The following is a 21340-nucleotide window of genomic DNA, read 5'->3' as shown; positions in this document are numbered from 1 at the left end:
TTCACAGAAATATTCCGTACTTTTGAACTTCTGGAATATTTCGGTCAAACCATTAAAGAAAACGGGAATTAAGATATTTGGTTGAAATTTATAACCATCTGAAATTGCATTAGACTGTCTCTCTGTATACCTACTTGTATATAACACACATTACGGAATATAAAACCCATAAAATGCAATATGGTTGGAACGTGTTACTCTGTGATCTCTGCTTTTATCGATTCACGCTAGTACAGAATACCCTTGCAAAACCACTCACACCTTGTAGCATAATCGCCTCGCATTAGAAGTTAGTTCACAGAATTAATGTTCATTTACATTTATTAAAAAAAGAAAGTTGATATGATGTGGAGTTATTATTGCGTTTCATACGCGGTTCCGATGTAATGTGCACATAACATGTTCGCTAGATTATGCAGTACCCTTTCCAGCCGCGCGCTCTCCACAAGAGCCAGTCAAAATTACTCCGCTTCGACGCTGGAGAGTTTTGATAAAAATGAAAATGCATATTAGATGTTGATTAAATTCAATTACTTTCACAGTTGGGTTTCGGGGTATAAGATTTGATACGGAATAGTTAGACTGTGTTTACTTCGAGTTTCAGGCCATGTGGTTTGTCGTTGCGAGCACTTTTCTTCTTTCTTTCTCAGTACTTCTGTTTTTGCTGTACTGTCTGGTATTTGGTGTTCCCTTTATTCTTTTGCTCGGAGAATGTAATGCATTTTAGTATACGACATGTCAAGCGCAAACTGTATAATGCTGTAGTCGGTGTCTCCGTGTTGATCATTGCATTATCTATGCCGAATATTTTGCTCAGAGAGAGAGAGAGAGAGAGAGAGAGAGAGAGAGAGAGAGAGAGAGAGAGAGAGAGAGAGTTTTTAAGTCCCTAAAACAAACTTATGTCATTATGCAATAAAATCAAATACTCACCTCACCCTTGACCCACCCCACCTCACGGAAAAAAATCATGCACACGACAGTTTAGTTGTCTGCGACATGTTGAACTCTATCCTATGAAATTTTGTTTCAACGTTTAATTTAATCACAGGTTGAAGAAAGATTTTAAATGAACTGTCTATCTTTTTCCAATGTAAGACGTTGTTCGCATTCATAACTAATGATGTTGTGAATATATATGCCAGTTGCAACCGATAATAAAAGAGAAATTTTCATTTTTGAAAATTACTTAATGTTTTGAAAGTTATTCGTTATAAACCAAACGGACAAATTTTGGTAACTATTAGTTTTATCATTTGTCATAAATTTATTTCCATTATTAAATAGCATTCTGTTTGATATCTGCTACTTGTACTTTAATATGCTGTAGAAAGAAATAATGAGATGGATTTAAAACAAGATCAAAAGTCTCTTAATAATGAGTTTGAATGTAAAAAAAAATATTACCATGAGAGCAAAGAACTAAAGTTTAATTCAGATTAATAAAATAAAAACTTTCGTAGATTTCAAAATAACATTATCAAAATCAACCATTTCCTTTAAACAGCGATCGCTCTGATGAGTCTTTGAATGAAAAAAAAATCTTGGCATCATTTCTTATCATTAAAGATTGAAAAATTCAATTACGTATATACTTTTCCAGCCATTGGCGTCGATTTGCTTTTAAGTGAATTGCATGGTGTCTTGCTTCTATCTGTGTATCATATAGATTAGATCATAAATAACGCAAGGTTAAAGTGGTTCCTCATTAGCACCTATAAGCATCTAATACAGTGACGGATTGCGCGAGAGTAAAGTGGCGTTTAGCCGAGGTTTAGGGTATGGTCAACGTGTAAAGCGCCTGGTTTCGCGGATTAGCCAATGTGGCATCGCAATATTGACATTACGTCACAAGCGCGCCAAAAAATTACCTTCTGCGGGGGAAGTATCAAGCAACTGCATTATATTTTATGCAAACATATTCACACATGTCGAAAGTGGTGGGTCGGTTTGTGGTCCTGACATAGCAGAATATCTTCGGGTAGGGATCTTTGCAGACGTGTCAAGGTTTTCATTCTGTTCTAGGCCCATACATAATTAAACAGAAGGGTGATATCCCGGGGAGCTAGCTTTGGAAGGCGCTCTTCGACTCCTCTCTGCTACATATATCTACTGTTGTACATTGCGACTGCCCCTCCTTACTCTGCTATATTTATACAACAGGCAACGATCCGAAAAATTTTGAGGTAAAGCTAACTCTGCGACTTGAAGACTGCAACTTTGAACTCATCTTGCTTGGATATCACCAACATAGAGAAGTGATTTGTCTGGAGTTAGATTCTTTGAAAATCCACACGGCTTATACCAAATTATTTTCTCTGCGAAATTCAGAAAATATAATTTTTTGTTTGCAAAAATGTCTATGTTTTCGGATTACGCGAGCATGACCGATGCCATGCGTGGTCCTGGGGGTTTGGACATGTTGGGAGGGACCATGCCCCGTCCCCCCGATCTTACCCTAGGACACAGGCCAGAATCCTACAACCAACACACAATAGAAGGAATTCTCGGAACCCGTGGTCGAGATGGCCTTTCGTTAGAGCGAATCAATAAAGGTTGGTTGATTAATTATTTGGTATACCATTTTATAGAAATAACCATTTATTTATTTCAGATTGTTTTGATCCACTATAATTTTCATGAGGAAAGATATTTGGAAAACTACTAGTTATTGAAATAATTTCTAATACAGATAAATATTAATATCCTCTTTGGAATAAGAATCCAAAAACTTTTAAATCACGCTAAAAAGTTGTTACATATTAATATGTTGAGCTGTGATATCTGGAAATGTCAGAATTGTGGTTTTCTTAACACCATCGTATTTCAAGTGTTCTTTATTTCAATGATCATAAATTATCTTTATCTTTGAAAGGTTAAGATGATCTTGTTAGTAAGCCATTCTATTCGCCACGATTGCCTGTTGATAGGAAATAATAAATTTGATTACTTTCAATCAAGATAAATTGCTATTTATTTATGTTAATAATCTTAGTAAGCCGCCATATAACTCAATTTTTTGATAACGATCAAAGTCTACTGCTCACGGATAACAACTATATTCACCACGGATGGTTTTTATTGAGTGTGAAATTTAGTAATTTCTTCTTTCTCCGAAGGAATTTCATTAGTTCCAAAGAGCTTCAAGCTGCAAAATTACTGCGAATTTGCAACGGATTTCTAAATATGAAATTGGAATTCTGATTGTTCTCCAAAAATGTCGCATGTAAATACTTAATTTATGGAATTTAAAAACACAGTATTGTTTTTCTACAAAGAGACCATATTTTTAATACAGTAATTTATTATTTTTAGTGTTTACTTTTATATTTTGTTTATTTTCTATTTCTTCAGACATGGAAAGAGAAATTAACAAATCTATCCACAATGGTTCGAACGAAAACGTTTCATCGAACATGGACAAGATGGATTCTCCTGGAAATAGCGGAAAGTCCGGACCAAACTCTCCCGAAAAATTTATCAAACAAGAATCAGAGGACAACGAAGGCGACGATGTCAAGAAAGATGACATGAGTGATGGAGACAAAAGCAAAAAGCGACGGAATCGAACGACGTTCACCAGTTTCCAGTTAGAAGAGATGGAGAGAGTTTTCCAGAAGACTCATTATCCGGATGTGTACGCCCGGGAACAACTGGCGCTCCGCTGTAACCTTACCGAGGCCAGAGTCCAGGTAAAGACGAACTACTTACTTTACATATAAAAAAATATATGTTACGCATAAAATATCGGTATACATCGATGATAGAGGTACAGTCATGTAGAACACATGCAGTAACGTATTGATATACATGTACTGCGTAATAGTGTGAGAATACATTTTATAACTTATTACTGTAGTTCGATGGTAGATGTCAAAAATTTACTGATATGATTATTTTAGTGGAGGAGATAGAATACCCGATGCATGCAAAAACTTGTTGGTATATTTGGATGGTTGAGGTAGAATTTTTTGGTGTATTTTGGTGACAGAGGTGAAACTTTGTGGCAGCATTGACGAAATGTCCCTAGAATTAATCTGAATTTCTTTATTATTAATAGTCCTTATGATTTTTCAGCAAAAATAATCTAGCTTTAATTTTCAAGCCTCACAATATTCACAAACTTTGAAAATACTTTTATGAAAATGGCTTATCTATCAATTATTTGAACCAACATTTTTAAAGAAGGGTTTTCACATTTCAGATTTTAAACTATTTTAATCAAAAGGTTATCACATTTAAGATTTTGAAATATTTCAAACGTATCAGATTTAAAATTTAAAAAGCACACAATCACCCTGTGAAACGGCTGACATATGCAGCCTGCACCCCACCCTCACCCCCCGCCGAAGAATTTTGTGGATTACTCGGCACGGGTGTTAGGGGTGTGGAAGACAAATACACGTGCCCGCATTATGCGGTGTATAATACCCGGATGTCGCGTGTGTCATGTAAACATGGGAGGGCGCTTAATTGTTTGTATTGACATCACCGCAAACATAAATTCGTATTTCACCGATTGGTTAATTACAATTTATGTTAATGAGGAATTGCAGTTATTTTGCTTAAGTCATGTATTGCATATTTTTTCTATTCGGTGGATTTTAAAAGAAGGTTTGAATATAATACAAAATTTAATATAAAAAAATCTCCATAATTCAAATAATTCTCCATTCTTATTTTTTAGCTATAAATGCATGTAATCTTGTGATAAGAGTGACAAATAAATCCTTTTTACGACTCTCAGAACATCTGAAGTGTGTGTGCGTGACCAGTGATACGATAATACGCACTGTTAAACGTTCTAATGCGTTTGTTTTTACCGAGATTGGTATGAAATATATGCTTTTCTGCAATCTAGTCATTTTATCAAAGAAATAAATCGAACAAAACAAGCAGTGAAATGCATGCAGGCTCTTTCATGCTCCACATGGGAACAATCGCAGTTACATGTAGCAAGAAATGTCTTATCTTTTTCCGATAATCATTTTTATGGGATTTTTGAGAGAACATTTTTAAATTGTTTACAATCAGGTTTGCAAATATAAAATCCGGGTGCTTTAAATTGTATTATATTGTTTATCATAGTACAACAACATTGTATTTTTTAAGCGTTTCTACTTTGATTTTCAATGAAAGTACAAGTGCATATTCATAATACAGTTAAAAACTTATCTTTTCAGTGGGGTGTATTTAATTTTTCTACCTAAAGTTTTCACTTGTTTTTGCATTGCCATAAATAAATATGTTGATAGAAATCTAATTACTTAAGTGAGAATTTCTCTATTTTCTAAAAAAGAAAAATCAGCACAAAAACTTCTACGAATTAAAATAACCCAAATAACTTACACAAAATTCAATGAATCAATGTTTTAGATCGTTTGATTTGCTTCTCAAAGTTAACAGTATTTCTATTGTTGCTTCAAAGATACAATTCTTATTTTCAATTCTAATTTAATTTGTTTAGTGTGTTCCGTTATAAACAAATGTTAATTTTTCTTAGCTTAAAAAAGGAAAAATGAATGAAAAAAAACATAGATTAAACAGTTTTAAAAAATGAGAAATCATTAGACTTTGGCGTTTGTTGACAACCCCCCTTTTCTTATTCTTTTCTTGATCAATAGAAATTATCAAATACATGTATATTTATTTGTAATACATAATATTAACTATCCACAATTTATTTTTTCAACGCGTTTTGTGGTGTAAAAATAAGAAATAGGGATGCTATTCTCCAAATTAAATATTCGTTGGAAAATTAATAAAAACACTTTGTACTAGTTCATCTACATGAAAAAAATTGTTAGACATATGTTTTTGCCTTCTTTAATTAAATTTATTTTCAAGAAAATTACATAAGAATATATTGCTTCTATATGATTAACTATTCATAATAAGAATCTTTATTAAATACGTACGAGTAAATATCCGTCCCTTAATAATCATTAAATATTTTTCATTAGAAATGCAAAATAAAATTCATGCTGTTTAATTTATGATTTACACTCCAACTTATATACGTATGATATAAATGTACTCGTTTCATCCCATGCTTTTCTTTTATTTACTTTTTATCTTTGTCGACAAACACATGAAACCATCAAATATAAACTGCCACTTGAAACAAGTGGTAAAGCTTCTTCGGGAGGCAAATTTTTTCAAGTACATTTTTAATTTGTTTTCTTTCTAAAAACATTATTCTCTCTTACCAAAAAATCTTGACTTTACTAAGTGTGAAATAGAGAGGACAAAATGTGGCATTATTTAAAAAACTCGATGGAAAGAAATTAATTTAATTCTCGGCAATCTTTTTTTCATCAGAAGAAATTTAATTTTCTACTTCATTCCAGAATTAACCAGAATCACCTTCAGTTAACGAAAATATAATTCTTTTTTACCGCAAGTGTCCGGGTGAATATGAAATATGGAATCTATTACTTCTTAGAAGACTTGTAGACAAAGTGAAAAAAGAGCCAAACTTGCACGTGGACAAATGTTATATACAACGATTAAAGAAGATATGAAAATTACAGATGCATTCGCCTGTCTTTCATCTTGACCCGCTAAAATGACCCACAGCACGTTAAAAACATTGGGGTTATGTCGAAAAAGTCGATGTTAGGGGAACATAAACACTCATCAACATAATCGTATTTATCTAAGAAGCGGGCATGAAAACGATCCAGCTGATGCAAATTATTATGAATCAGCGGGGGCCGCGATGCACGCGCTATCCCGGGGTGCAACGCACGAGTCCCCGCCCACAGAAATACAGCTTCCCTCACCCCGACAACAATCGATTTCAAACACTCAAAAGAAAAACCCAAGAAAGCGTTGAGACAAAAAGTCTGGTCGCGCGTGCATTTAGATTAGTTGAAATCTACTTTTAATTATAATGGAACTTAATAGTTCCTTTCACTACTTTTTTTCATTTTTTTTCTCTTTCAAATAAAAAAAACCCTTCTTCTTTCTCTTGTAAAGAAAAAGAAGACGAAAGCGACTAGCATGTCTATGGATAAATTAGCTTGAAGTTTATTTGTTAACCTGAACTCAATAGCCTTTTATCAATTATATATGTTTAAATATCTTTTTGAATTAAAGAAATGTAAAGGTTCTTTGTGCTATTTCGTCTTGGCCGTAAAATTAGGGAGCGAGCTATAAGAATTCGGACCGCAGACTCCATGACAACTCTCCTACCTCTCAAAAGATGTAAATATACCATCAGTGTCGCTTTTGATCGCTTGATGATAAAGAGGGGCCAAAGTAGATTCACTTATCTTGTTATAATAATTCAATTATTTGAATATGAAAATTGGTCTATCAATTACCAACTATAAGGCTGAAAGCTTCTCGTCGTAATCTACGCTACAGAGAAGATCTACACAAGTCTCGGTGGGGTCCATACTCTAGAATTCGTTTGTCGGAGGTTTTTGATTGACTCTTCTACGATCGATGTTTTTTCCTTATTTACACATGAATATTTAAATGTTACAAATGACTAATAACAACAAATGATTACTCATCTTCAAAACACTTGTTGGAATTATTTGTGAGTTTACGAGTCATTTTCAAATTCAATTAAACTCACGCCGAGAAGTAAATTTCATGTTATTCTTTAAAATCGCAATGTATCAGTTATAAACAAGCATGCATTTATATTTTTGGCATGGATTTTTAATTACCATTTGGCACAGTTCTCATCTTGTTGTCTTGAGAAAAAAATTTACCTTCTGTGTTAATCGACAAAAATATACTTTTAACATTCGATTGTTGTTTCAATAGAATTAACACATCAATTATTACAAACATTAACGCATAAAAATTATCATTAGATTTTGGGTTTACGTTTTCTTGTTTTTTTTAATATGAAATGGGTAAACGTAAAATTCTGGGGGGGGGGGGGGGGGGGTTTAATCAATATCTCAATCAAAATACTGAGAAATGTATGCGTGTATTTTGTCATTGATATAACGATATCAAATTATGAATAGATGATGTTTTGTTCTAGGTATCAAAAATAAAATATGTTAGTCAGTTCATTCCAATATCTGCCTAGCTGTTACACTACCTTGTAAGTTTAGAGGAATACCCACAAAATTTGATTTATAATATAAGTTGTAACGCCCAGTGCTCGCTTTGTTTATTACATTACGGATTTCTTTTATTCTATCCAAGCATTGTTTAAAATTCTTTAATTCATTTCATGTATAAGTCAGTTTTGGTATTTAAATTGCATAGTTTGACGAACCAAAAAGTACCAAAACAATTTTTTTTTTCAATAGAAGTCATCCAAATTGAAATTAAAAATGATTGAATTTTGCAAAGATATCAAATGTATTTGTGGTAAAAATGTTATCTTTTATTTCTTATTTTATTCACCTTTATTCAAACTTTTGATGATATATCTATGTTGATGGAAAGGATATCGAGATCCCATACAGCTGGCTACCTGTTTATAAAATTATGTATTTTCATTGGTTGGTATCTAAAGGACAAATGGAATCGCTGGTTGTTTTCCGATATTTGAATCGTGCGTTTTTCTGACTGTAAAGAAAGCTCTTTACAGCCCCGTCTCACCCCGATTTTTTTGTTTTCTAGTGACACGCGGAACTTCACACTTAGTTTATCTATGTTCATATATCGTTGTTATAGAAATTTGAAAACTGTTTGAAACCCTTGTAATAAAAACAAACATGAGAAAAAGAAAGATAAATAATAACTGTGGCCTTTTTTGTTAAATCTATTTGATCTATCGCCTAAAAGTCTACTTTTTATTACCGCTGAAATTATAAAAATCATCAAGACTTTTTATAGTTATTTTAATCTTTTCATATATACCATTCATTGATTCAAAGTTCAAAAAGAGCGCTTAAAATTGTACCATATTTTGATTACTTGGGAGTTTACGAGATGATTGTCAATAGTATTTTGATAATTACAAACACGGTGTTTAAAATAACGTGATTTCTTCATAGAATACATTATGATATGTTTCCGTTATTTTGTTATCAATTATCAATTAATAAGTTTTGTATCACATTTTGCAATTTTCATTAATCAGTTTATTGTTGTTCTAGACGAACAAAAAAATAATACCGGTATTTCAATCTAAGAACTGTGAATAATGAAGGATAAAGATCAATTCTGAATAATGAAAGATTGTTTAAAATGAAAGCGGAATGTCTAATGACACGATATTATTATTTTCAAAATATATCATTATCATTCAAATACGCGTTTGAATTATAAAACATTTCAAACAAGTTATTAGATTGTGATCGAACAAAATGAGTAAAATCAGTCTAAACTATCTTAATGGTTTTAATTTTTCACTTCGTTTCGTAACTTTTCGAGAATGTTAAGGTATCTTACGAACTCTTATCAGCCGTCATATATTGAATCATTTTAGCCGCTTTTTTAATTAAAAGTTACCTAACCTCAACATCTTCTATGATACAAATTGATAAATCTCGAAATCAAGTGCGAGTTATCTCCCTTTTACGAATTATTTGATACACTATCGAATGTAACACATGTTGATCAATGATGATGAAACGTCTGTCTCAAGAGAGAAGCTCTTATAAACTGATCAGTTTAATGGTGAGAAAATAGCGATTCAATCTGTGATGCACTCCGAGTGTTAGCTTACACATAATAAATGAAATTAGCACGATTCCGTTATTGCCGCTAACTGGAAATTAATCTCCTGTTATATTCTTGGATCAATTAAGAATCATGCAAGAAGAAAAAAATTGAATGATCGCTTGATGCTTTTAGATAGAATCCCCGAGAATTAGAACGTTTAATGAGGGTCATGCGGCTGGAAAACAGACAGTAATCTGGAAATACGTAACATTAAATCGACATCTGAAAACATTCCCGCTTACCAATCTCAGAACGGCGCTGTGATTTAATTAAAATTTTCTGTCCTACGAATTTTATTGCCGAATATATCATATCAATGCATGAGGGGCATTCTTTGAAGTCTATCAGTGTTTTTAGAGAATTCACCCACCCATCGGAGAATAGCTCACTACAATCTGTCCATGCTTTTATTCTCGTATTTTCGCAAAGAACGGAGGTTAGGATGCAAAAAGAAATAGTTGGATATCTCGAAACGTTGGAAAGACATATTTCAAGATACATCGCTAGATAGGTAATCACTGCTATAATTAAACTCAACAGGAAGTCCAAATTTTGTTGCTTAATCTGATTAATACATTATTCCGTTATTGTGGGTAATGACTATTTGCAGTGCCGCGCGCTCGTTGGGAGGCGAGTCGTGACGGCGTCATCGGCCTATTGCAGACAATGCCGGCGATAAAACTATTCACTTTTCAAATGTTTTCATCTCTTTTTTGTTAAATGGACCCGACGGCAATGGCAAAGAAATGATATTTATATCAGAAAAAGCGGCGTTTTACTTTCACTCATTAGCTCTTTGACGATGAGTTTTGTCTTTATTTTGAGACTTTTAGCATTTCGTATCGTGAAAATTTCAAATTAACTTGATTTTCTTTTTTGTGATTTACTTTTAACCGAGGCAACTCGAAATTAATTAAGATGTAAACTTAAAAACAACTGTCTGAGTTGGATGCGCCACGAGTTTTCTTTATCCAAGACAAATTCTTATGATTTTTCATTAGAACCTCATTCATAAAAGAAGAAACATATTAGCATTTGAGCTTTGTTTAGTAATTGAAGACACGCCCACTTTTCAAATGAGATAATAAACTTTTATGATATAAAGCTTAAAGGGTTTTATCAGAACAGATTCAATGAAAAAGCGTTCGTTAGGCGCGATTTTTATCGGTAATGTACACTTAGTCGACAGGGGCCGCATTCCTATCTACATGTATACTATGCACATACTTTGGCGAAAGATTATCATTTTTGTAAGGATTTGTTGAGTCAAGCAGAGAAAATACCAATTTTCAGACAAATCTCTCTCTCTCTCTCTCTCTCTCTCTCTCTCTCTCTCTCTCTCTCTCTCTCTCTCTCTCTCTCTCTCTCTCTTGCTTTCTATTCATTAACTGTTTCGAAATTTGATTTAAAAAAAATAGAAAATGTACATTTATAAGCTTTACAGTGAATTTCTGATAAGTCCTTTTTAACGCATGATATGCATTTATGTACAGTTATTTTCATTTTATCGAGTGACAAAGAAACTCAAGAAAATGAGTTTAAAAAAAATACCACATACCGTATCCGAGACATCTTTCGCTTTGTTGACCTTGCTTTGAAAATGTTGAGTACATACTGGGATTGTTAAAAATATTTCTTAATTATAGATGACATGCAGACAAATGAATATTTTAATTAAATGATAACTCCCATTGAGCTTAGTGCATCAAAGCTTCTACTAAAACCCTCAAACACCCCGTCTGTCGGACGCAGACTTCGAATGGCATCTGAAATAATATACATATATCTTAAAAGAAAAACGATGTTATTTCTGGTTTGGTTTTATCCCTTGTATTGCCAAACGAATAATTAAAACATAATTTGAGCATAAAGCTAAGGGAAAGCTGTAGTGACTCGTATTTCGGGGGTCTTTAAAGTGCATGGGTCGATACTCGACCAGGTATATGACTTTCAACTATCTGAACACCGCAGCCGCAGGGAGACATGTGGCGTTCATTAGCTACCGCCGAGAAGTCCATGTACTCTGCCAAATTCAATAAAGCTTAATTTGAACCATTTTCTGCCGATTTATTTACACACATGTCTGTTTGTGTAAAATTCGCTTTTCTTTAGATTAAAGTCCAGTTCGGACAAGTGAGTAGCACTTCAAATGCTACAAACTGGACGTTTGGTTTGTTTTTCTGCAAGACCAGCTGAAATATTTAAATGAGATCTTCTTACGTTTCATCTTGGGATTCAAATAAATGAAGATCTTAATTGATTTACTGCAACTTAATTGGTTAAATGCGAGTTCATGGATCGGACATCTGCAATACATAACGAGGACCAATCCACAACTTATAAAATTATCAATGAAATAATTAAACTTGAATGATTTGATCATATTACCGAATATGTGAGGTTTTGATTTAGCTTATGGTCGACTCTATGTCGTTAGCAGAATATTTGCCCCTAAATATATATTTTTTGTATTGTTTTCAATATAATATTACTATTTTGAGCATAATACATGTACATGTTTTACTATTTTTAGCATTCGTAGTCATTTTGTCTTCACTTTGCCTTCAAAGACATGACGATAACGTGTTGTAATTCTGTTTTCAACAAAATTAATATTTTGTATCTTTATGGATAACTGATATGGTGGTGCTCCGTTTGACACAATACAACTCAAGACATTGATTAAGTAATAAGAATGGTCATTTATTAAATAATATAATAAATGTTAAAGTACAAAATACAACATAAAGATGCCACAATGTAAACTACAAATAACACAATACTGTTAATCAAAGAAACAATCCTGCATATATAAAACATAGATAAATAACACAGTATTGTGACTAGAATAAACAGAGAACATAAGACAATAAAACATGGCAATTTCTATTTTTAATATTTTGTATTTTTTTTCAGGTTTGGTTTCAAAACCGGCGGGCCAAATGGAGGAAGAGGGAGAGGTTTGGTCAGCTGCAGGGGATGCGAGCGATGACCGGGGGTACTAATCCGTATGACTTCCAGCTTACTCCAAGACACGACGCCTACTCACAGGTAAGGGAAAAAAAAGCTTAGTTGAATTAAGTGATTAAGATATGTTTATAGCAAATTATTAATTTGTTAGTCAAAATTTCAAATGATGCTTGTACAACTACATGTACATGTATATGGATAAATTAAATTCTTCATTTAATGAATTCGTTTACCGGTTTATTTTTCATTGTAATAGAATAGACAAATTTGGTTTCAAATAAGATATAAGCAGTTTTGTAGACAATCGAAGTATTTTAGTAACTATGTCATTGTAGGAAAGATAAATTGCAAAGGACACAGCAATTTCATTTTCATTTTTAAAAAAAAAAATGCTGTTTTGCAATGTTTAACATTCTGTTCTTTACTTTATGTTTAGCTCCAGCACAACCCTTGGGCGACGACTCCTCAGATTCCTTACTCAATGCAAAACTCCACTTGCATGGCATCCCAATCAACTGTGCCAAATTTTATGGGACTAGCCCATCCAAGTCACCTGTCGTCATATCCGGTTAGTCATCAGCCAACGATGTCACTTCCGGTGTCACAGTCCCCACCTCTTGACCCCTGCGAAAATTCGGAAAGAAGAAGCACCAGTATTGCCGCTCTAAGACTGAAAGCCCATGAACATGGGGTAGCCATGGGAATATTCGGTGCTTACGGCAAATGAAATTAAATGTGAAAAATAAATGTAACGTTTTGCCTCCAAGAAATGGACACTGTACTTAATGTGACGTAAGTGTACATAGATGTTGTATGAAGTTTGGAAAAAGGTATCAGATTGACTCAAATTTATTTTACAAAATGTGCCACCAACTGACTTTATATGTGTTTGTAAGCTACAGCTGGGATACGGAAAGGATTATGTATTTTGTATATAAAAATCATTAACCTCTTTTTTCCTTCTCCATGTTCTGTTTTGCGTCGGGTCTTACATGGCTTAGTTTTTTGTTATCGGGTTCAATATCTACAAGCACATTTAGTGTTTGATGACGACGGAGCACAAATTCAAAAAAGATATTAGAGAGATACGCCCATTTTACCTTATTTCAAACCCATTAATGTTCTCACTACCGATACACGTTAGAATGATAAGAAATCACGTAATTCATAGTAATCACATTTTACTTAAAATCGGGTCACTGCACTATATATTATGCATAGTTTGTAAGAAATACGCAATTTTCAAAGTGTAGAAAAAAACAGTTCATAACCACACCGGTCAAAAATATTCAACGATTGATATTAAGGGGGCTCAATGGTCGTGGCCATTTTTAGACTTTATTTATCTCCTTGAAAAAATGAGCTCTGTATAAAGACATCGGAAAATATTCAAATTTTGAACAGGAAATACATGTATATGCCATTGAATTTTCCTATACCAAGTGATATAATTTATGTTTAAAAATAATATTTGAAATTCTAAGGTAGATCTGGTGAGTTATTTGTTGAGCATCCAGACCCTGAATTAACAGAGCTATAACAATGTGCAAAATAAAAATCTTTAAAAAAAAACCCAAAACAAAACATCAGAAGAGCAACTTGCTGTTCATTGACAACACACTAATGATAGTTACAAAACATCCAGCCATTTCTCTACAAGTTAATTCAGAATGCCACAAAAATAAGGGGTATTAGGTAAATTACATTATCGGGAAGAAAAAGAAACCTCGAGACAAAACATCAGAAAAATACAGATAAGAATGTGTTCTATGCAAATATAATTTTACTGCATAAACAAATATCATAATAAAGGCAAATGAGCGGCGATAGAAGAGGGCTTCTTTCTCAGCGTATCTTTATTTTCATCGGGAATTGAGTTACTAATGATAAATACCATAATAATGAAGTACAGTTAGAGAGCTCCCCCTCCGGAGGTAGAGAGATGCCTCTTATACTGAAGAGCCTCGTGATGACGTCCAATTGAAGCTGACAAGTGCTTGACAGACGTGTCGAGCTAAGCACACCATGTTTATGTAATGCGCTGGTCTTGCCGGAGTACAGACAACCCATTTTACACGTGTTTCGGGAGCCGTTTGGTCAGTCTAGGGTGATAATGTATGTACAGATTGATATACAACACATTCTAGTACATGTAAACTATCTTAATTATGTATAAAGCGTTGATAGCATTATCAATAGGCAGTGTGACATAAACGCTTGGCTGCTGACACATAACGGCCATTTCTTACCATCGGTTAAAAGGGAAATTTTCCATGGTCATTTAATAAGAATTAACTTATTAGTTATTAAAGGAAAATTAACCAAATTTAGTTCTTTGAGGAGGAATAAAAGCATAGTACATTTGAAAAAGAAATTTTTATAATAATGAATAAAGAGTATACGATAGATTTAATTTATATCACTGATATTTTGCAAAATAGGATTTGCAAATAATTCAGAAAAAGAGAAATAAATTTCCAAATCAGCGTAGCAAGAACTTACAAAGCATTGTATTACACAACGTACTTAAATGCAAAATCTATTGAATTAGCAATCTTTACATTTAAATTTATAATATAGTAAAATATAAAATTTATTTCCGCATTCAAACACAATATCTGAGAATAAAAAAATCCAATCAATTTTCAAGCCAAAAATCTTTAAAAATATACATTACAATATGCTATAAATTGAGATAGGATAATGTGAAATCCAAATAATTATGTCGCGACCAAGTATACTATATTATAATCACAAAATCTATTACAAAGAAGTTCGAAACTTTACTTGTGCAGTGTAGATTTGTTGAAATACTCCTTAGTTACGTCTTGTTTCCAAGTTTAAGAGGCTGTTTACTTTAGCTTTTATTTAAATCTGAATATGAAAAGATACAATTTCATACAAAGTAATATTTATTGCTCTGCAAAAAAGATCAGTATATCCAACAAGAAATGAGAAGATGTATCCTTACAATTTGTCAAAACTTCAAAGATGAAAGGATTCAGTACATGTATATTCATGTAGAATTTTTTGTATAAAATTCATATTGTTATGAAGGTCAATTACTCATTGTCGATCTACAGAGAGAGCAAAGATTCTTAATAATACAGTTTTAAAACAGATCAGTATAATTTTTTCAAAGTTTTAAATAAAACTGTTGTCTGATTTATTCAATTCTAGAGTTTAAACAATACAATGAATTGGTTTTATTCACTTTAAAGAAAATATTAAGGATCAGTTTTCGATAAAATTTATTATTTGATTCAAGAATATGATTTAACGAATGATATTCTCATAGAAAAATCTATAATTCTTGACATATTTCTCTTCAGGAATAAGTGAAAATTCTTTCTTTCGGAAAAATGTGAAAGAGCAAATACACACAATCGGGTTTTTTGGTCATTTTACATTTTCATCTTTGCAATTCATCAATATATATGAACAAAATTGACCAAAATTTTAGATTAGCCTATTTCTATGTATGTAACAATATCAATAAAAAAAAAAATTGCAATCCTTTTCCTGCATTTGATTTAAATTATCCAACAAGAATTTTATTACTTATTAAATTACCCAGAACATTTAACATTTTTTCTTCTGTTTGACAATGATTATACCGGAATTTCAGTTTATATTCTTTTTATTTTTCTGAAGAATGATACTTGCGGTGGAATTAATTATTATTAATTATTTATATGTTTTATAATTATTATTTGTTTAAAATATCTGGGTATTTTAAAACTTTGTTTTCATTTAAAATTAATGTATAAAATTATTATATAAATCATAAAATTGATATGTTAGTTAATTTTTTCCCTTTAATATCGGTATTCATATTGTCCTTTCCAATATATTTCATTTTATCATGACAACTTATGTTATATATTTTATTTGATAAAATGAAATATATCGGAAAGGACAATATGACCAACATAAAAGAAAACTTCCAAGCCACCACGCAACAAGTGAATAAGTTATCAGTTGTTATTACTGGACAGGTAGTATTCTGTCAATTTATTATGTATACACTGTATGAAATATAGTTCGTTTTCACGTGTATTCCATATGTATTCCTGTATTAACAATATCAGTCTAAGAAAAAGTATATACAATGTAATCAAAAATTTAAAAGACTAATCTTGGTTTTCTGCAAATAATTTATCCGGCTGGTCACATGTCGATAACATCTCCAATAATCGTGGAAACAGAAGAAGAAAAAAAATAACTTAACACTCTTTGAAGTAATATGAACTGTGGATTTAAAAAAGTCATTTGCTGCGAAAACGTGAAAATATTTTAACTCTTTATACATGTACCTATCTGTGCCAAATAAGTGAAAACAAGAATTTTATCTGAAGAATAATTCCAAGATAAAGCAAATTGATTTCATTTGACATTAGTCAGAGCTCTTGATTACATTTTCCTTAAAATATTATAATAGATGTTTATGAACCATATTTTTCTGTCATTTGAGTAGAAGATTATCATTGTACATTAAAAATTCCCAGCATGAGATTTTTAACTAACGTTGTTTTATTCATATTCATTCATTTACTAAGAACTAGATAATCAATAGTATACATGTAAAAAAAATATTGGTTTTTCTATAATAATTTTAACATAGGAAACGGTTTTTAAAACAAACAAAACAGACACAGTAAAACTTTAGCAAAACATGAAGCAGGGCACATTGTAAATATTTGTAAAGTTCAACTTCTGGGGGTGAATTCCGACATCCACTCTCTCGACCGGATTCACACGTTAACCACAAGCTAGCCACAGAGTACACTTGACCCAGAGACGATCTAGATGTATGTGGGAGGAGCAAAAACAATAGAAAAAACAGGGAGATGTTTCCGCTGGTTTGTTACCGCCAATGACCTGTAAGTATAAGATTGGGTACTGTAAGAAGGCAGCTTAATGTATTTCTATTCATTATCTTTAACTATTAATTCTGTTTACCATATAGTAAAGCAAATAATGTTGGTACATGTACCATTTGCTTGTTTAAAATATTTCATGATTTTTAAAGCCTGTATTAATGTCTATATATGTCTCCTTTTAATTCTTTATTTTAAAATCACAATAAAAAGCAAAGATGCAGATATCGTGTTTAAAATATTTTAAAACTTATTCAGGTTTAGAAAGATACATTTGATTTACAGTTGTACTAATACATGTAACAATAATATTTTCCCTATTTCATTGCTATTTCGACCATCATGGTTATGTGCCATCTTGTACAATTTATTTTTTAAATCTTTTTTAAAAACAGACTAAAATATTAGATCTTTTGAACAATATCAAATCGTAATTTACACAGAAATTAAGGCTGGAACATTTGAATGTTGGGCAAATTGAAACTGTTTCCTATCAACCGTCTTTCAAACCTTAAAGGTTTATTTTGTATCTTTTCTTCTTTGACATTGGATAAAACCCGAAACCTGTCACTATTATCAAACAATTACTTACTTACTTACTTGTTTTACATACATACCTGATATTATAGAATCCAACAATTGTTTGATTCTGAATTAAAACGTCTTTAATCAAAATACTCGGCTGTCTTTGAATTATATGAATTAATAAGTGAGTAATTGAAGTGTTGCATCCATTCACAGATCTGGAAATAAATGGTGGTTTTCTCAGTTCACATCTTTACTGCTATATACCATACCTTTCATTTAAATTAAGTGACTGGTATTTTTGTGTACTTGGTATTGTGTGTTGGAACAGATGAAGATGACAACTAAGAATCAGCTGATAGGTGATGTCCCTGTACACCAAAGAACCAGTTTCGACATGGGACTAATAACTTAAAAAACATGTTTAGTGATTCTTTTTACATTAGAAAAATTAGTTTTAATATTCCGGTATATCAAAGCATAAAAGTAAAATATACATAATTGTCATTGTATCTTCATAAAGAGTAAAGGATTTAAGGATATTTCCGTGACTGTGATTCATAGAAAGGCATATAGTATTAATCTTATACAAACAGAGAATCTGCACACATGTTGTGAAATAGATAGAGTTAATGGAGATTTGCAACGTGTAAAACATCAGACGGGACTTATGGCACATTGTGCATATTTTGCATGCTTTAAAAACCTATTCCAACATGGATGCACCTGGGCAGTGTTTAGCGCATCCTCCTTATCAACTTTCTTACACTGGGGACAAAAATAGGCCCCAACACCTGTGCGGTTTCGCTGTTTAAGATTTGAATGCATGTATTCAATTCTATTCTTTTTTATATTTATGCGTTTTCAAATCTTAATCTTCTATGTTTTAATCAATAAAATATTTACGTCTTTTTGTGTATTTTATTGTTTGACCCTGGTCCTTTTGGAGAACGGTGAATGTCTTCTTATCTGACAGAAAGAGATATCATCGGAATAAATCCATAAGGTGGGGTCTTATCTTATGAAGTACAAGTTATTGCTGATTTTGCATTTCAAATGTTTGCTATCATCTGTGTCTTTGGTTTATGTGTTGTTTCAGCAATGCACTCTTATTTTTTATTAAAATCATTTTTTTTTATCGATACATATTAAAAAAAACAAAAAATAATGAAAACGAGATGTGAAAAAAACCCAAACATTAAAACACAAAAAAAACCCAAGTTAATCCCGATGATATTTTCAAGGAAATATGACTTTCAAAACATTGAATATGTGATTTCAAAATGAATTTCAATAAAAAAAAAAAATTGTTGATGTTGCTGATTCAACGACGATGATGATGATTTATTCGATATATGTAAGTAATGGAATCTGCCTACCTTTTGCAAATAGGCTTTGCTTTGATTGGTTTTCTACAATCATTACTTGTATTCATGCATTTATAGAATATCAATGAACACAATTATAAAACCATGTTTACTGTATGTAATTATAAGCTTATAGCATTTACAAATATATTTCATTTATTTTTTAACCTACATGTATTACATTGCTTAATATTATAAAATAGTATTTATGTATTTAATCATAACGATACATATGAATATGTAGCGAATATACAGTTTTGAATTGCGACAAATTCATTAAAAGATAAATAGAGTAAAAATGCCATTTTTCGTGTTGTTTTGTATATCTCTGTCGCCGACTTACATGAAGACGTCGTTTATTTATTGAAACAAGCTTACTGGCAGGCAGTAATAAATAGTTTTCCCATTCATTCATATATTGTTTATGGTGTGTGTATCAAATCGTCTTGTAAAACTCGGGAACAACAGCCAAAAACAGACGAAAGTATACGTTGTTGTAAAATTGTGAAGAAATTACTTTAAACGTAAATTACACTACAATTTGCTATACTTGACAATAAATTGGCTCAATCGTGAAATACCTTGATAGATGTGCATTCTAACAATACATGTTCATTAGAAACATTATATGTTAACATCAGTGCTAGTTTTTTGTTATCACCTCTCGGAAGTGTGTATCCCCTTGCAAAAATTTAAAGTCTTACCAATATTTTAAAATCCGTATTGTAACGAAGTGCGATACCCGGGCTTCTTTAATACACTTTGTAAAAGGTTGATAGGTACATACAGGATCTCCCGCATACCTAAAATTTAATCGATCTTGAGCATATTCTACTTAACACGAACAAAGCTGCAGGTAATGCATGCACCCATTGTCTCGGCACAGGTAGCCATACATCAAAGACACGCCGTGGATCTTCATTGGTTCGGTTTGGTTGTACTGTACCAGAGGATGCTGAACATTGGCCTTGACTCTGATTTGTGAGGGAAAAACTGAATTAAACACGGGACTAAAAATACTATCATACACAGTCATCATTGTTGGAATTTTTGTTGGATCACCCTAAGACTTTTTTCCTCTTCCTGAATCCTCTCACCTGAAAAATATCTATTTCTTGACTGTGAAATATACTAAATTCCTGTGACAAATTGTAGCAACTGAAACCAGACTACGTATGCTGTGATGATGAATGTGCTAGAAAAAGGGTGTCTATAATTTAATGTTTGCAATGAAATCGGAACAACCCTTGCATTGACATGCCGCAGAAAGCACATGGGTCTACACTATGATGACTTCATGTTCATTCCATAAGATTTACGGTATTATATTGATTCATAGATGAAAATATGTCAAATATGTAAAGAATGCTGTTTAAATAAGATCTTTTTTTTTTAATTTTTCCTATCTTTTAATTTTATTTTGTACACTTTATAAAATTATATCATGGAATATATTGTAACTCTAACAACATAATACATAAACTTTATCAAAATAAAAATTCGCAGTTAAATTCCATTTCAAGCCGAAGTTAAGATTTAATTTCGAGTATATATTGTATTATTCATGAAAAGAGTGGTCAATTATTCAACATCCTGTCGTGTGTTGGAAAAAGGATATTTTTTGTCGACCCAGAGTTATACATTAGTTAATATAAGCTACTGTACATGTATACTAAATTCTGTCCCAAGTTATTGCTTCCATCACTTTTTGATGATTTTTAATAAAAATACACATACCTGTGAAAGAAATACAGTTGAAATCGATAAAATGGAATATATCTAAGATACCTTCATTGAACAATTATCATTTTTCACTCATAAAAGTTCACAGGAACGAAAACAAATTTCTTACGGAGATTTATAATGGAAAATTTTTACATTTTTTCTCCATTCGGAGGTACTCGGGATACCTCGCACAATATTTCAACGTTATCATCCGGGCTGATAATGGCTGAT

General features: G+C 32.0%; 1 protein-coding gene across 1 annotated transcript; it reads left to right on the top strand.

The window, feature by feature from the left end:
• The first annotated feature begins 1824 nt into the window (after positions 1-1824).
• On the top strand, positions 1825-13566 carry LOC128190841 (ALX homeobox protein 1-like). The gene is made up of 4 exons (XM_052863057.1): positions 1825-2552; positions 3352-3689; positions 12559-12693; positions 13049-13566. The coding sequence occupies exons 1-4, from the start codon at positions 2354-2356 to the stop codon at positions 13337-13339; spliced, it is 963 nt and encodes a 320-aa protein (XP_052719017.1). The 5' UTR covers positions 1825-2353; the 3' UTR covers positions 13340-13566.
• Positions 13567-21340: the final 7774 nt, after the last annotated feature.

The sequence above is a fragment of the Crassostrea angulata genome, chromosome 1 (assembly GCF_025612915.1).
Source record: "Crassostrea angulata isolate pt1a10 chromosome 1, ASM2561291v2, whole genome shotgun sequence".
NCBI lineage: Eukaryota > Metazoa > Mollusca > Bivalvia > Ostreida > Ostreidae > Magallana > Magallana angulata.
Note: the sequence above shows the minus strand (reverse complement) of the source record. Positions and strands in the feature narration are given on the sequence as shown.

Excerpts from the sequence above, each read along its gene's own strand:
- LOC128190841 (XM_052863057.1), top strand. The coding sequence starts at position 2,354 with ATGTCTATGTTTTCGGATTACGCGAGCATGACCGATGCCATGCGTGGT. Across the intron at positions 3,690-12,558 it reads TTACCGAGGCCAGAGTCCAG|GTTTGGTTTCAAAACCGGCG; the intron begins GTAAAGACGAAC and ends ATTTTTTTTCAG. Across the intron at positions 12,694-13,048 it reads GACACGACGCCTACTCACAG|CTCCAGCACAACCCTTGGGC; the intron begins GTAAGGGAAAAA and ends CTTTATGTTTAG.